Source organism: Centroberyx gerrardi, chromosome 16 (assembly GCF_048128805.1).
Source record: "Centroberyx gerrardi isolate f3 chromosome 16, fCenGer3.hap1.cur.20231027, whole genome shotgun sequence".
Lineage (NCBI taxonomy): Eukaryota > Metazoa > Chordata > Actinopteri > Beryciformes > Berycidae > Centroberyx > Centroberyx gerrardi.
In genome coordinates this window covers 23708907-23725695 of record NC_136012.1, presented here as the reverse complement: position 1 = coordinate 23725695, position 16789 = coordinate 23708907, and the positions used below count along the sequence as shown (strand labels likewise).

At 40.6% G+C, this 16789-nt stretch overlaps 1 protein-coding gene across 1 annotated transcript in view; it reads left to right on the top strand.

The window, feature by feature from the left end:
- The first annotated feature begins 212 nt into the window (after positions 1-212).
- fstl5 (follistatin-like 5) overlaps positions 213-16789 on the top strand; it is a 126675-nt gene continuing 110098 nt past the window's right edge. The window contains exons 1-3 of the mRNA XM_078289030.1: positions 213-289; positions 1307-1448; positions 9570-9603. Of these exons, the coding sequence (XP_078145156.1) occupies positions 213-289; positions 1307-1448; positions 9570-9603 (253 nt within the window). The remainder of the gene's footprint in view (positions 290-1306; positions 1449-9569; positions 9604-16789) is intronic.

Genomic DNA, 16789 nt, shown 5'->3' with positions numbered 1-16789 from the left:
TCCAGAAAATAAGGTCGGGGAAAAAAAAAAAAAAAAGATGGAATTTCAAAGTAGAAAAATGTGGAAGTCTGAGCAGGTGCCTGGCTGCTCAGGAGGAAGGCAATAAAGTCACATAAATTCACAACAATAAAGTTTCGGCGCTTCCTCTGTGTCCGGCACATCATAGTGACATGCCGCTCTGTGGGTGCGACCTCTGACCTGCAGTGAATAGCATGTGGGCCCACAGAGCTGCCACAGGCGCGCCGCTGTTGTCTGACTCGGTGTCACTCCAGGAGAAGAAGGAAGCGGGGTCACCGTCCTGCTGTCAGTCATCTCTCTCCACTGCAGGATGATGAGCGGGCGCTGGTGGATTGAGACGGCTTGTAAAGTGCAGCTCAGTGTTTCCCGCCGCTGCCATCTCTCAGCTCCCTCGCTGTTCTGTTGTTCCAGCGGCAGACTGTGAAAATCAACAAGTCAAGTCGAGGCAAATTTATTTATAAAGCGCTTTTAACAAATGGGTTCACCACAATGCGCTTTGCAGGGAACAGATGGCATAAATGCAGATAAAGACGAGGGATAAAAATAAGAAGGAACAGGCGTATTACACATTGTAAGATAAGCTTGGGCATGCGTGTGTGTGTGTATGTGTGTGTGTACTGCGTGTGTGTGTGTGTGTGTGTGCGAGTGTGTTAGGGGATATGGGAGCACCGGCCAGCACATATCCTCTTCCCTCTGTGTTTCCTGCCTCTTTACTTCCACGAACAGTGCCGTTTCTGGGACACAGACATTTTCGCAGGGCATGTTTTTTTTTCCAAACACTATTTTGTTGAAATCATGTCATGCTAAGGTCAAACTTGTTTTCATAGGGTGTAATGAATAATTGAAAGCACCGCTTTATTGGGAGTGAACAGTGAATGTTTGTGCTCCTTTAAATAAATATAGCCGGGCTGTAACTCGGCGGGGGTGTGAAGAAACTGTTTGCATTAAGATGTAATCTCTCCACTACATCACAATTGCCTGACTTAGACACTCAGCCTAATTAATCCAAAGTCCTCACTATAATTATCTTAATATATTGGCTCTTTGTCTTCTTTATCTTGATTTTCTCATGACGCCTATTTCCCCTTAATTGATTCAAAAGGAGATCTAATCTCCCCGCCAAGTGTGGGGCACGTATTGATAGCATTAGTTTAAACCAGCGACAGTTTTGCGGTTCCCATTGTCTGCACTAATTACAACGGACTTGATGTATTGTCTTGGCCAACCGGTATTGAACCTCCGGAGTGGTCGAGAAGAGCACTCACCATTCTTGTTTGGTTTTTGACAGGAAAAGACCAATGAGGACGGCCAGATGGTGGTCGGCGGCGATTCTACTGTTGGGGCTCGCTTTGCTCGGCGCCGACGGAAGGCCGAGCAAGGAGGGATTCGGCCCGCCGCTCTATCGACCGGTTGTGAGATTCCGACACAAGGTATTGATTGCCTTCTTATTCCATTTGCTGTCCGCAACAAGAGGACTCTGTGTTTTTTGCCAATTATGAAGCTAATTACAGTGGAGTTCCGGGCCGCATCAACCAACACTCCTGTTGTTGTTGTTTTTCTGCCCACCAAAAAATACTTGATGATTCATTACCGCCTCTCCTGCGCCAAGGGACTGTTTTTTCAAAGACAACATCAAATTAATGCTAGGCACAGCTGGGCAAAGATGAAGGCAAGCTTTGAAGGAGGCTTTTTGAAGGTGGATGTTCGCACGGCATTTTAGCTAAACGTTTAAAGTAAAAGATGTAATTGAATGCTTATTGACTCAACGGTAGAGGGTAGGCCCCTCCAGCAGAATATGGGAACTTTATTAATCTCTCTCGCAGTATCTCAAGGAACTAGTAACATGCTTATTTCCCGCTACTGTTTGTATTTTTTTATATATGGATCCAGAGAGCCACAGTTTAGCAGAGATGGATCAATTAGAGCCAGACTGGAAATGAAATAGACTATTTTGGCAGGAGGGGACTTGGGGAAAGGCACAGTGTTTTGTCAAGAGGCATTAGTTGGATTCTGGTCCTTCAGTACACATTTCCCATAAGCCCCCTTTGCAATTCTGTGCACTGGTAAACACTTCTCTCTGTATCATCCAAGATAAAAATAAACAATGACAAAAAAGAAGGAAGAAAGAAGCATAACTGTATGGTCGTATATTCCCCATTACTTCAAGGCAATCTGTCATCATTAAATAGAGACTTAATATTGTGCTGCACGATTGTTTAAATTGGCTTATTAGTCACGTCTGCATGTGAATCAAAGCCGAAGACAGTGGTACTAAAGGGCGTGGGGGGAATGAAAGAGAGGGAGAGAGAGGTAGAGAGAGAGAGAGAGAGAGACGGAGAGAACAGATGGTAGGAGCGTCATTGGACAGAGGTAGAGTTGAGGCAGAGTTGAGCATGGGGCCGGGAGCGATGCAAAGCTGCCGAATAGACACAAGGGTCAAACACATTCTGACTTTTTGAACAAGGCTAATTTAGAAAAATGCATTCTAAACACACCTGCTGTAGATACCCGCTATGCAGGAATTCAGGTTCTTTCTAGCTGAAGTTCATTACTGGCTAGGGGATGAGAGGGGAAAGAACCTCACATGAAATAATTATAGTATAATCAAAATGTAGGAGATCTAGAAGTTAAAGTCCCAATGAAACAGCATTTTGAGAGCATCTTGCTTCCTTAATGTGATGTATTTCCTGTTGAAGCAGGATTTTGGGGCGGGACATTAACACCCAGTGATCATTCAAAAGTGTAAACCAATGGGAGATCAGTTAGGGAGAGAAAGGCTGTTTTATTTGATGGGAGGGGCAGAGGGGCGGGACTGTTCAAAAATCGGTAATGGTTTTATTGTTTGGGATTTTTATGTTTGCCTCCTGGTACACGATGAAGTCACCACTAAAGATTTTCCGTTTTCCAGGAAGTACAAGTAATGAGATTTTGATATAAAAATTCAATAAAGTACATTTTTTTTGTCATTTTTTGCGGTATAAATTGTCAAATAGGTGTATGGTATGAGAGTTAGAATAAGATAAAAAGGCGAAAAAGTTTCCATTTCAGTGTGACTTTAAAGCTACTCTGGGCAACTTACTTTGGTGGCTGCAAATGGCAGCAAGGGGTAACTGTTTGAATAATTTGAACTTCAAATTTCGACAAAAAAGCTTCAATTCATCACTCCCTGTGGGTGGAGAAGTGTACATACCTGGTACCAGAATTGCATTTGTGCATATGGGGTGAATCCACAGGGTGTCAATTAGAGGGGATAGGATGCTCTTCCATGTTGGCTGATAAGACCGGAGTAGCAATGTACAGTATACATCTTGGCATAATAATAATAGTAGATAGCTATTGAAACTAGTTTAAAAAATGGTGAAAGAAAGAGATATTTAGAGACAGTTCTGTTTTGGCATCACATTCTCCTTTTTAATCTTTCCCATAACACAATCCCAGGAATCCCTGCTTCCACTTTACTCTCTATTGTACTGCACTGACAGTGTACTACGTGCTTTTCATTGTACTGCAATGTCAGTACTTTGGATGCATACTTTCGTAAAGTAGTTTTAGATTGACCAACAACACATTTTGAAGGCATAGCACTTTATCTTCTTTAGTATCAAGAGAATATAGTTGCTCTTGTTAAAAGTAGTTCTACTCTTCTCTCTATTTATTAAAACCCTGTTTCAGAACCAGAGTGACTAATTAAATTACTGTATATGTCCACATGTACCGGGAATTTGACCAGAAGCTACAAAAATGATATATGTGCTGTTCCACTCCGATGAAATTAATGTGCCGGGCGCTGTGATTACATTGCAGAGGAATGTCATTACAGCATCTGCATACCATTACAATTCGTCTTGTGAGAAGAGAGAGGTAAACTCCGCTCATCTATTCGCCTGTCAAATAAGTCTGTGGAAATTTACGGCCCTTGGTGAAAAATGGCCCCATTGCAAGCCCTTTTCCGAAATATGTCACACGCCTTTTTTGTTGCTTAGAGAATTTTTTTTTTCTGCTGTTGGATGGATTGCAGAGAGGCTCGGGTCGTCCACTTGTCATTACAGTTGACTGAGTGACATAAAAGAACAGTTGAAGAGTTTTGTTCCAAAATGAAATCCACCATTTGAAGAAAAGCAGCACTAACTTTTAGAAAATGGTTGATAGCACAAAATTAGAATAAATTATTGTAGTTTTTAAAGGATACTAGGTAACTTAAGTCCCTAGTTAACAGGATATTAACTGTTTTACAGACTGGATCCTGCCAACTTAGTGAATTTATTTTCTAGAATGGATAACATTTTGGTATTGAATTCCTCATTCCTCGTTCCATATTCGTAATGGCTAAGAGATAAGCTGGGCTGCCGTTGAGCGCACCAGTACGAGCTGTGATACAGCGGTCGCTGTGTTAACGCTTTGCCTTTGCCTGTGCTTTGAAGGACAGTGTTTGACAGGGGTAACAGGATCGGCTATGACCTTATAAGCTTTCCTCACAGAGACTTCAATCACCAGGAGGAACTCAGCCGTAAACAGCCGGTCACATGCTCTACCCATAATTCCCATGGTATTGTTTTAGAAATTCACTGTGAAATCTTCCGGATGAGGTCAGGTATAGGACACAGATCTTGTCTACCAGCATGCAGCCCCAACCATAATTGGTTTCACCGCGATTACCATTCAAAGTGGTAGTTACTGTACACTGTACAAGCTTTTGCAGTGTATTACTGTACATGGGCATCTTAATTCATACGATGTTAGTGAGTCAAGCGAGGGGATTCATTGCGAGAGCGATGGAGAGACTCCATTTGTGATTTGTGAAATTTGTGGAAAACCGGCTGGGCTTTTGTTGTCACAGGGGACGAAAGCAATTTCTGAGAGTTTGTCGCTCTGACATCAAGCTGTTCTGGCAGGACAAACAAAATGGAGGCAAGGACAACTGTGTGCAGAGCCCCAGCCACCCAGCACTAGCTTGGCCACATGGCAAATCTAGATTAACAGGGGATAAGCAGAGATAGAGAGAGAGAGAGAGAGGGGGAGAGAGGGAGGGAGGGGCAAATGGGATTGAGATAAAGAGAGGGCGAATGAGAGAATAACAAGACGGAATAGCAAAATGGGCAAGTAGCTCGAGCTTGGTAAGGTTGATGTTAAAGCTACAATATGCAATTTTTTGCCTTGAGTCAGCGTGTGTTAATCCCGCCCTCCTCCTGCTCAGTTGGTCAAGTTCCCGCCCCTAACACCTGTCACTCAAATTGATGAGCTGTCTAACTCGAAATGGCATAAAGCCTAACCAGCATCTGTGAAGCCTCTGCAGGCGTTGGAAAAGTAGACGGTGAAAGCAGCCAATCTGTGATAAAGAAACAGTGCTGATGTTCACCGTGTTTTTGAACAAGCTTTGTCTGCCACACATGTAGCTCTGATGTTCTTTTGTTTCTTACTGCTTTCCGCCATTGTTATTGTTGATATGACTTCTCTGCATTGTGGCCACTAGTCTCACCTTGATAGCCACAGTCCAGCTCACTGCCACGCCCACAGCAAATGGTATATGCCCCAAAAAAAAGCAAATTTCAGGTAAACAGGGGTTATTTAGGCATGTACACATAGGGCTAGAGACACAGACTCATAAGGTATAATATATCCTATTTATTTATTATTATTTTAATGTGAAAAAAGTAGCGTTTTGCAGCTTTAAGCTTTAAGTTGAAGTGCAGTTGTAATTTGTTGCTGTGGAGGAATGAGGGAAGGGAAAGTTACAGCAGGAGAAAGAGGGAAGGAGGAGGAGGGTGGTGGAGGAACAAGGGGGGTTCTGAGATAAAGCCAGCGAGAGAGAGAGAGAGAGAGAGAGAGAGAGAGAGAGATAGAAGAGAGAGAGGGAGATGTGGGCGGTCAGCCAGCTAGCTGTGACAGGGGCAGATGAACCGCGGGTTGTACAGCTGGGTGCTCCACCGTCCCCAGAGAGCCAGGGCAGCAGAGACAGGCCTGCCAACGGCCCTGGGGAAATCACTCTCCTCAAACAAATGAAGTGTGAACGCTGTCTGCCGTATGCAAAGAAGCCTCGCTCATTTGATATCTTCGCTACCTGTACTGGGATTCTAAATGTCGCCTCCTCCAGAGGGGGGAAAAGAAATACGAAGAATCTCAGAAAGCCACAGGTGTTTTCTGTGATTTGTTCCTGCCGGGTCACCAGTGAACGTTTTGTAGAACATGCAGCGAGATGATCTGCGTGAGCTGCTTCACCAGATCTTACCTTGGTTTAGTTTATTTATTTGCAGTGATAAAACACAGAAGTAAAGTGATAAAAGACAGCGATAAAACAGGGAGCAGAAAAACAAATACAAATTTGTGCCGGCGAGATAAAACCCCCCCAAGGGTGTTTATAATATAAATAATTCACCTCAAAAGAAACAAAAACAAACACTCAGAAATAGACTATTGACTCTTTTTTTCTGATCATATTGCTGTAAAACAGAAGTCATGACAAATGGTAATTTTTTTTGCCAAATTGTACCCATTTGCACACTTTTGGATCTGATTGACACAGCGTTTTCCAAGGCAGTGGATTGGCAAACCGAAGGTCCCTCGCTAGTTCCCTGTCTGCATGGCTAACGTTCACACTGCCATGCCGTCATGATTCATCTGTAAGGATTAGAACCCAGCTAGCCAAAGATCATTTGTCAGCACCAATATGGAATTAACATAGAGTACAGACGTAGAGATAGACAGTGCCATCCTAAAAATGTTTTACTATTTTGTAGGCAACAGTTCTAAAAATGTCTCATAACTGTTTTTCCATAATAAGTGTTACTTGTCTGCAACCGTTTTGTCAGAGTAGAAGTTATTATAATTGACATGGTAGTATTTTCTTGTCAATTTTCTTGTTACACTGAAAGCAGCAGTACATTAGCATCAACGGCTGGGATAGAAGGAGCCTGGTTGCTAAAGGAAGTCTATGCTTTTCAACTTAACACTTGTTAATATAGCAATAACACCCGCAAGGGTATTCTTGACTCTGATTTGGGTCTCAATTTACCGTGATTATGGTCTCAAAAATACCTCCTGGGTACTACTGTTATGCTGTAGTAGCACCGGTTTTATACAGCAGTTACCAACGTGACAGTATAATTTTTCTCAAGGTAGTATGCATGCATACAAGGAGACAGGTTCTAACCACAAGGGTTTGCATAGCAACCAATAAAGCAAGGCGAGCTGAGATAGATGGGAATTAAAGGCACAGTCGGAAACCTATCTCTAACCAATCAGATTGCTTGGCTGCAACTACCCTTTGTATAAACTAAATGTGTCACATACTCCATCGATTGATGTGGAATCGGATAAGCTGATTTAAACAAGTGAAATTGATGCAGATTTTCCATGCAAAGCCAAGCATTGGTGTAAGTGTGTGTCTGCTATTTTCAGTAGGCAGTCAGGGCGCGTCGCTCCTTATTGACTGTAGACCTGTTGCATAATGCATCTTCCCCATAACACCACCCTGCTTGAGCTGCGAGAAAACGAGTCTGAATTTTTGTACAAGAACGAGAAGGATGAGCTACGGAGACTTCGCTGTGGAGGAATAAAATATTTATGGCTCTTTCTTTCTTATTCATGGTTTGCGGTGAACAGCTAGTCGGAATAGTACTCCTGATAACAGCATTTTCTACAATCATCATCACATAGCACCAGTATGCACTAAATTCAGTTGATTTTATAAGGCACCTTTTAAGAATTAGCTTGTTAAAGAATGCAACGGGTCATCGTTGTTTTTTGCTCTTCTTTATGTCTCTCTAGATCCTTAAAGACATTCATTTTAATGAGTCTCCACTATGACTTTCTCTGTCAAATATAGTTTTGTTTAGTTCAATTAAGTTTAGTTGCACAGTGATGAAACAGAAGTGATTAAAAAAAAAAAACAGTCATAAAAACACATAAACAGGAGATGCAAATTACTAATTTGTTCAAGTGAGATAAAACACCAGAAGGCTTACAAAAACATACAATCCCAAGAAGGAAGGAAGGAAGCAAGGAAAGAAAGAAAGAAAGAAAAAAGAAAGAAAGAAAGAACAAACACAACCGGATTGGATGTCAGAATCTAAATGACAGATTACAACATGGTGGAAAACAGTAGAACAAAGAGATCCATCAAATGGCACAGGAAATAAAAATACATATGAATTAAAATAAACGCAGGAAATGAAACCATAGGGGAAGTGGGTATGGCACCCAGTGGGAGGTTTTATCACAGGGATATTGCTCAATACTATATTCAGCAAAACATGAATAATGCCTTTGAAAAAGTTAAGAAGGAAAAACATTTTTAATAGTATGCCTATAATCGTGGAAAAGACATATTCAACTGAAAACAATTTAACTGGCTTTTCTCAGACAGAGCCACTGAATCAATGTATTGTCCATAGCATTGAACAAAAAAAAAAGATTTCCTATAATTACTGAATTTCCCTATCCATTATAGTACCATATTCATCTGTATTGTAGCTTATTTTATCCTTACTATTGTAATATGCTTTGGCAACACTCAATACAACCTGATTAATTGCAATAAAGCTTTTTCTGAATCTGAATCTGAGAGAGAGAGAGTTGCTTGTTCGTATGTTTTTTGTTTCCTGCGGGAATAGTCTAATTATTTTGATGACTAATTTAGCATTAGTGAGGTCAGATTTTCAGGTCTGTTCCGCTCTGCTGAAGGACTTTCTGCTCATCCAGCTTCATCTAGCTGCATACAGTAGTTCAGAGTGAGAATGACAAAATATATCTTGTTTCATAAAGACATTTTTTTCAGTTTATAATTGACTGTTTCATGTCCCTCGGTGTTCATGCAGTTCAAACTAACATACTATACAGTAAGTTCAGGGTGGAAATCTATATTTATGGTTACATCACATCTAGGTTGTTCTTTTAAACGCAGCTTTAAAAAGCAAACTGTTTTTATAACTGATTATAATTGAAAGGTCATTGTAAAACCATGAGTTTAATGCTTGAATATCTCAACAATAGCAATGGAAATGATTGGAAAAGAAGAGAAAAAAACACTAAGAATTTGAGGGATTTTTAACGCTCCAGGCTCAACCACACCCACTTCTGGTTTAGGCCACACCCACTTCCAAATTAATCTGAATACAAATACAAATATATATAATTTGGTTGGTTGAACAAATACAGATACGAATACAAATAGTAGCATCTCCACACACCCCTAGTTTATCACTGTGTGTGTGTGTGAGCACTTAGCATAATGGCACATGCTTGGCTGATTTAGCAACGTGTCATTAATTGCCATTAAAACGGGCAACACTGCACTGCCTCAGACGAGTTCTTATGGCCACAGTGAAAACCTTGGACCTTGACTTGATGACTGCATTGAACTCGATTCAGACAGTGAGCATTTCACTAAGAGAGCCGGCTGATGTGTTAAGTGTTAACAAGTTGTCTACGGAGCACAAGGATTTCACTTATTCAGCTAAATGGAAAACGGCTCTGTGTCTTACTGCTGACGCCTTGCTCTTGTGGTTTATTATAACTGTGATCTCTTCTCCATTGTCTTTCTGTGTCTGTTTCAGCAGGATGGGATCCCTGAGAGCTTGAGGATAAAGGGTGAGTTTTCCATTCTTTCATTCGTCCCCCCCCCCCCCCCCCCCCTCTTCCCCACTGGCATGGAATAGAGGTTAATCATGTTGTTGCTGTAGCTCATGCAGTTTGGTGGGTTATTCTCTGATGAAGGCCGCAGCATGGCCGGAACATGTTTTTAATATGGTCTTTTGAGCTAGCCATGGAGTAAAGAGTAAAGGCTTTTCATGTTTTTCTCTTGAAGAGTGCTTCGGAACGATTGAAAGCAAAAACCTCAATAAAAAGAGCACTACAGAAAGAACTCCAATAGAAGCACACTATTCTCTCTTCTGCAGTTGTTTGTTTGGTTCAATGAGCAAATTTCACTTAGATGGGAAATTAACACAAACCACCAGCCAAATGGTCTGTTCTATCAGTCGCTCTGCAGGTAAACAGTCATTGTCTGGAGGATTGTTTCTGTTTGGTTGGAAGAAGGGTAAATGTAGCTAGTAGTGGACAAGAAGAAAGAAGACTGCAGTAGAAACGTTGGTGTGCTGGCTTCAAATCAATGTAAAGAGTGAGAATCTACTTTGAAGCCTTAATGTGTGCTTCCAAGTTTTTGATTTAGCTGTAGCTTTTGATTGAGCCTTTTGGAATGCACCACAACCTTGTAATTGAAACCAACAACATTCTTGACATCGAAGAGTTTTGTTTTTTTTCTGCATATCTTGTTTCCAGCCCAGTCTCAGGAAATTTTGTGAAATGAGCATGATGTCTTAAAATGTAGAGAACGTGCTCCGTGCACAAAAAGAGAAATCTGTTTCCCCACCACAAGTAGAAACAGGCAGTAATTTAACAAGAAAACTTGAAATAGTTTGGTGGAAAGTTAGAGTGTGAAGCTCTGGGCTTTGGAGGAGTGTATACATTTCCTTTCAACTCCGATGACCAAGGTTCAATTCCCAACTCAAGCAAAGACTGTGAGTGAAGTTTTTATAGCCAAAGTTTTTTCTTATTTAACCATGACCAAAGTCTTACCCCAACCCAAACCTCATAAGCAAAGTTGTTTTAGTTGTTTAACTGTTAGCTAACCTTTTCACATGCTGAACATGTGAAAATGCCGTATCCAATTCATGCTCTTGTCACATAATCCTGTCATGGTGGAGGAATGTAATCTTCATATTATCCGCGTCCACAGCATGTAATCCACATTTCAGAGTTTGTGCTGATTTCACAACATTTGTGAGACTGTGTTGATTGATATCTTGCTAATCTTCATCACAACAGCATTATCACCAAACAAGAGAATTGCCATTGCAACCATTGCATCTGCAATTCTCATTTTCTTTCCAGTGACATTATGGAATCTTGTGTTCTATAAGTTGGTTTATGATTTTGTCGGTTGTCTTGGATCAAGATGTGGATCAAGATGCTATTGCACTGATTCAGCATTATTCTGCCAACTAAAATCACTCATTTTTTATCTGTGAGACCAAAACACTCTGACTGTGAGCGCGTCTGCATCTGCTCTAAATGTCTCCATTCACACCATTACCTCCAACCAGCTCCACCTACCAATGTGGCAGCAGGCAGTGTGGATGCATTAATGCACCGCGGTCTTCTTGCTGTTTGACAGATGCATCTCATCTGTCAACCTGTCACCTTTCTAATGTCTTCTCTGTCTCCTCTAAACAAGAGTCAATGTCAGGCAAAAGGTGGCCCTGCTGCCCAACATGTCTGCCACTAAGTGTTTGAAAGGGCCGCTAAATGGACGTCTCCCCATTTTTCTCCAGCGGGGAAGGTCGAAGTAGTAATTGTAGAGGGTGCATTATCATAAAGGGCGGCCCCAGCTGTCTGCTGTGATTCACTTTAATGCGCCATGTTCTGTAAGCCGAGAGGGGAGATCTCACTTTGGCCAGTTTTCAGCAAACTCATTTCCAGCCCTGATAACGAGAAGGCAAGTGAACAGTAGGGAAAATCATAAATAATTCAAGCATCACCCGAATATTGGAGGCTTCTTGTTATTACGCAACTGAGGTCAATTTAGCATTAAAACTTCCATTTTACAAGCTCTGTCAACGTCTAAATTTTGAAGTCGACATCTAGACTTTATTTTCAGCAAGATTAGAATAGAATAGAACAGAAACTTTATGGTTCACTCAAGAAAATTTGCTGTCGGCTTTACTGTGGTAAAGTTAAAAACAATATACAGCTTACAGTATACTGTTCATGTTTACAAAAAAGGTGCAAAAAGTACCACTCCTGGTGGAGAATTGATGGAAATTCAGTTTTCAAATTCAGAAGTTAATAAGGTAACGGATGTGGGATAAAAGACCTCTTGAATCATTTCTTTGTAGTTCTGGGCATTCGATAGCTAAAACTATTGTGCTCATATCAGTAACTGAAACCAATATCACAAAACAAACAACTTTCTGTGATAGCTTTGGGAAATGTGTCACAGCCACAGTATTTTAACCTATCATTTTATTCTCAATCCAGTGAAGCTCTATATGCATAACGTGTTTACCTCTGCGTGTTGGTTAAATTGTCTAAGATCGTTATATTTCTACATTTAGGCTGTAGATGGGAACACAAAAAACAATTATGGGCCGGGGGAATCCTGCAGCCGATAAATCAAACTGAAATTGAATGTCAGCATGGAAGAGACAAAGACAGTCAAATGCCAGCCGTTTTCCAGAATGTGCTGTAATTGGACTACCAAAGCAAGTCTGTGCCACACTAACTGCTCTTTTTATGCAGGCTGCCAGTGAAATGCAATTTTCCGGAGTAAATAGACTGATTGTGCCATATGAAATACCTGATGGAACTGCTTTAGATAATCTTCCCATCCTCATTACATGTAAAGCGTCAGCGGTGGAAAGACTGTTATGAAACCCTACTGGTGGCGGTACTGTAAGCCAGCCGAGGAAAGCGAAACCCCCCCAATGTACTGCTGGTGTTTACCGACCACATTCAGCGTAGCAAAATACTTCTTCCACTGCAAACATAAGTGCTCAGCTTGGACGCACTGCTGTTCGTGGTTTCGCACCACAGTCGCAGCATTTCAAGTGATTCTCTTCCAAAAAGGGTTTGCTGAGTTTCTAACAGTCTAACAGTCTATGTTGACATGCTCAGAGCATCTCCCTATCCCTATAGCTACTGGCCATACTCTGGGTAAGGTCTTATTCAGGTTAAGCTGTTTACGTGAACCTTTGCTACCCGGCGATTGAGTCTCCTGCTGCCATGAATAAACCAGTTCTACCTGTGGTGTCCCACAGAACAAACAGATACCTCCCCCCCTATCTGACTGAACAATAGTAGGTTACTTGTAATTAGTTTTGTCACAGTACCAGAATTTTGACTTTGACACCAATATTTAGTTTAATATCTAAAAATGTGATGCTACTGCGATACCACAGCAAATGAGACAAAACATCAAGCACTGTCACAGAACAACCACTGTGCTTTATTCTAACCAAAAGCGCCATGGAAAGCACTATAAATTTAACATGAGTATTAATAACTTAAATAGATTCATAAATATTTAACTGCAATGAGAACAAACAAAACAAATATATCCAGAATTTGAATAAAACTGTGCAATGATGTCTTATGAAAGTCACTGTGATGCTTCGCTGCTACTTTGCTTTGTTACTTGTGTTAGCTTGAATTGACTTGGACAGCTTCTGGTGTCAGTAGGTGTCTTTTTCGACTGGTCGGTGTCTTTGGTGTCTGTGGCGCTCTCCATTCATCATCATCATCATCATCATCATCATCATCATCATCATCTTCTTCATGTTCTTCTTCTTCTTCTTCTTCTTCTCCATGTCATGTATATGTCGAGAGATTTGTTTGTTTGTTTATTTGATAATCAAAAATAATGCTCAGCCATCAGTCATGCATTAATTGAAATCATCAACACATAAAGTTCCCAAAACTTATTTCCAATGTGGTCCCCTTTCAAAAGACAAGAAGGCTTAGAAAACATGTCATTGGCTCGCCGAGAGTCACAGAACATACCATAAGAAAACACATCAGATAAAAAACAGGCATATAAAATGAGCTTGCTAATTACAACAGGTCAAGACCTCGCAAATGTCTAAAATTTTATGTCAAATTCAGTCCCTCACAATGAAGATTGAATTCATATTGAAGTAGTATTGAAATTTCGGTTATCGTGACACCGCTTCTTGTAATACAAGGGAAAGAAATGATGATCCCATACTGCTCGCTATCAGTGTTTTTTGTTGGCTTCAAAATGTAGCGATAACACTGTGAGTCACAGCAGATGTTAACCCGTTTAATATTGGAGTAAGCCAGGCATTTTAACCAGGTTTCTCATAATCGAAATACATGCGTCGACCCAATACCAAGTTACCTGAGTAACTGGGTTAAGAGCAGAATTCCCTGTGCATGTAAATGTGGATACTGAAGAAAGATTTCCCCAAAGACGGACTCCAATATCTGTCTTAAATGACAAATCGAACATCCTATGCTATTCCCATTAGTTTGGTTCAGCCTTTCAGGTTTGAACTCTGCACAGGAGCAAACATCTTGTTTTGTTGCCCGCCACCAATGTTTATGTTCCCCCAATCTATGTCGGCTCCCATTCTTTCATATACTGACATAATTTATTAATTTGTATGCATAGCAGCTGCCTTACCCCCACCAGACCCAAACCCATAGCAGAAGTACATTTGAATAATTCAGAGGCTGCAAACACCAGGCCCTAAATTGTATATTAATTCTAAAATTACACACCGCCCCCTGGGCCCGGGTTACACTTTTAATAACTCGGCACAGCTGTACTGAGGAGCGGAGCGGTGAACATTGTGTCGCGCAGCACTTTTCTCAGACAGAATTATTGGAAGACTCCCTGTTGTTCCATCCAGCCTTTCACAGTCTTGCCACAATTTAATTTGTATTAGCTTTCATACAGTAAGTCTTAATCAAGTTATTGTAGATTCACAGAGTGCACAGTTGTTTTCTCGGTAAAGACAGAAGTATTTTTTAAAGATATAGAATGTAGGTTTGCTCTGCACCGTCTGGTTAAGAGCACCGCAGCCAAGCTTAGATGTGTTGCCTAGTTAAAGGACCTGGACTATAGGATTTTCCCTTTGAATTCCTAGAGGACTTTCTAGCTAGTTTTACAGGCCACTTATGCTCCTTGACCCACTAAGCCATCAGGGGACAGGTGGGCCTGGCCTAAATACCACGCAAGTGTGTCACCTTCTCATGGGAGACAGCCAGCTCCACCTTTCATGGACATGCTACACTTCACAAAGCATTAGGCTGCGTTCACACCGCAGGCCTGCATGCTGAACTCCAAATTGCTGCTCATATCTGATTTTTTTGCATGACTGTTCATAAATATTCGAGGATGTACTGTATAACCCATATCTGATACCAATATGAACTGACAGCGATGTCGAAAAGACACACTTGTGCAGAGTAACAATAAAAGACATCACATCCGTTTCTGTACCTACGCATCTACCATTCTTCTACCAGTCTTCTACTGAACATGGAAGAGCCTCCACTATGGGCCTCTGCTCTTTGGTTGCTGCTCAATTTTTGTTGAAGATGGAAACAACTTTGTCTGCAGATGATGGTGCGGGCAAGAAGCAGATATATGGCAAACGTACTTACTTGGTTACTGACAAATTCCGTTTTGAGTGTTGAAATACAAGTATTTTGTACCACATATCCATGTGGTCCAGATCAGACTTGGAAAAAATGCAACTCCATGCAGCTTTTTTGCTGTTCACACAGATTAAAAAACCTCAGATAGGTGCCACATATGAAGGGAAAAAAAATCTGAATTGGGACACTTTCAGCTACAGTGTGAACGCAGCCTTTCAAAGTATCTGTGTAGACTCAGCTTATAATGTGATTTGGTAAACCATATTTGGCACACAGTATATTATTAATTCAAATCCTGCGGTACATCAATCCACCTTTAGGACATTAATACGTTGAGGTCTACCAATACGCTTACCTCGCAATGTGAATTAGTCTATAATATTGGTTTCAGCATGTGACATTACCACAATGTCAGATATTAAGATTAAAATTAGAGCAAAGCGGCGTGTGACTGATTACATTTAGGTGAAGCTACATATGAGGAATAAAATAGACAAAAAGGATGAACACCATGAAATACGGTATTTGTGAATACTGCTTTCTCTTACATTGCCTTTTCATGATTATAACAATATATTACCAATATATTACCATTGAACAAAACCATGAATCTACAAAAAATAAGTCTTTCAGGCATAAAGAAAAGAATGTTGTTTTTTTCTTATATTGTATCTGCTCATGTATTAATGAAATGATATAGTGGGTTAACAGGTTTAACAGATTTGGTTTATTTAAAATATAAATTAAAAACAAGGCGATTGTGTGAAGGTATCTTTCACACCCAAGTCTCGGTTGCAGCCCTTGGATATCGGATGTACATAAGTCAATATTTGCATTAGCTGAATATTCATAACCAGTAGCCTACTGTGTGTAAAGACGCGGACAGCTGGCATTATGAGAAAGGCTATTGTTTCCGAGGTAAAGATCTAAAAATGCAAATTAGAGCATAAAATGTTTTGAATTTGATGGTAAAGTGGAAGAACAAGTTTAACAAATCTATGCATGTTATTCGTACTGAAAGTCAGTGATTTATGATTGTGAACAACTCTCTTGCCAGAAACTGGAGAACGCAACGTGAACCTGTTGTGTTTTCAAAATATGAAATTTGCAAGATTGGAAGTAACAAATTGCATTTACTCCCATTACTGTAATTGAGTAGCTTTTGTGTGTACTTGTTTCCCAGCCATTACAGAGTACAAAGTATACACTCCATTAATATTGTGTAGCCACACCTCCAGTTAAAATGACAGAGGTCTGTAGAAATAAACACAATAGTTGGTTAGAAAAGTCATACTTCAAACTTTGCAAATTCTAATTTTGGCAATTTTGGGAGCCTGGCTTACGTGTTTACTGTCATAGTGACAACAAGGAAGATGATAAATCAAAGCTACTGCCTTGATTAATCCCTGTGGCAGTTACTTTGACAGTTACTAGTGTTAAGCTAACGATGGAAATCTGTTCTATCAGCAGAAAAACAAGCTAGAAGTTTCCAGAGGCTTCTGCGTGAATCCTATTTGAAATTCAGAGCCGATCAATGCTGCCTTTAGCTCTGCAAAGTCTTGTTATATCCCTTGTTTTATGTGGAGAATTTCTC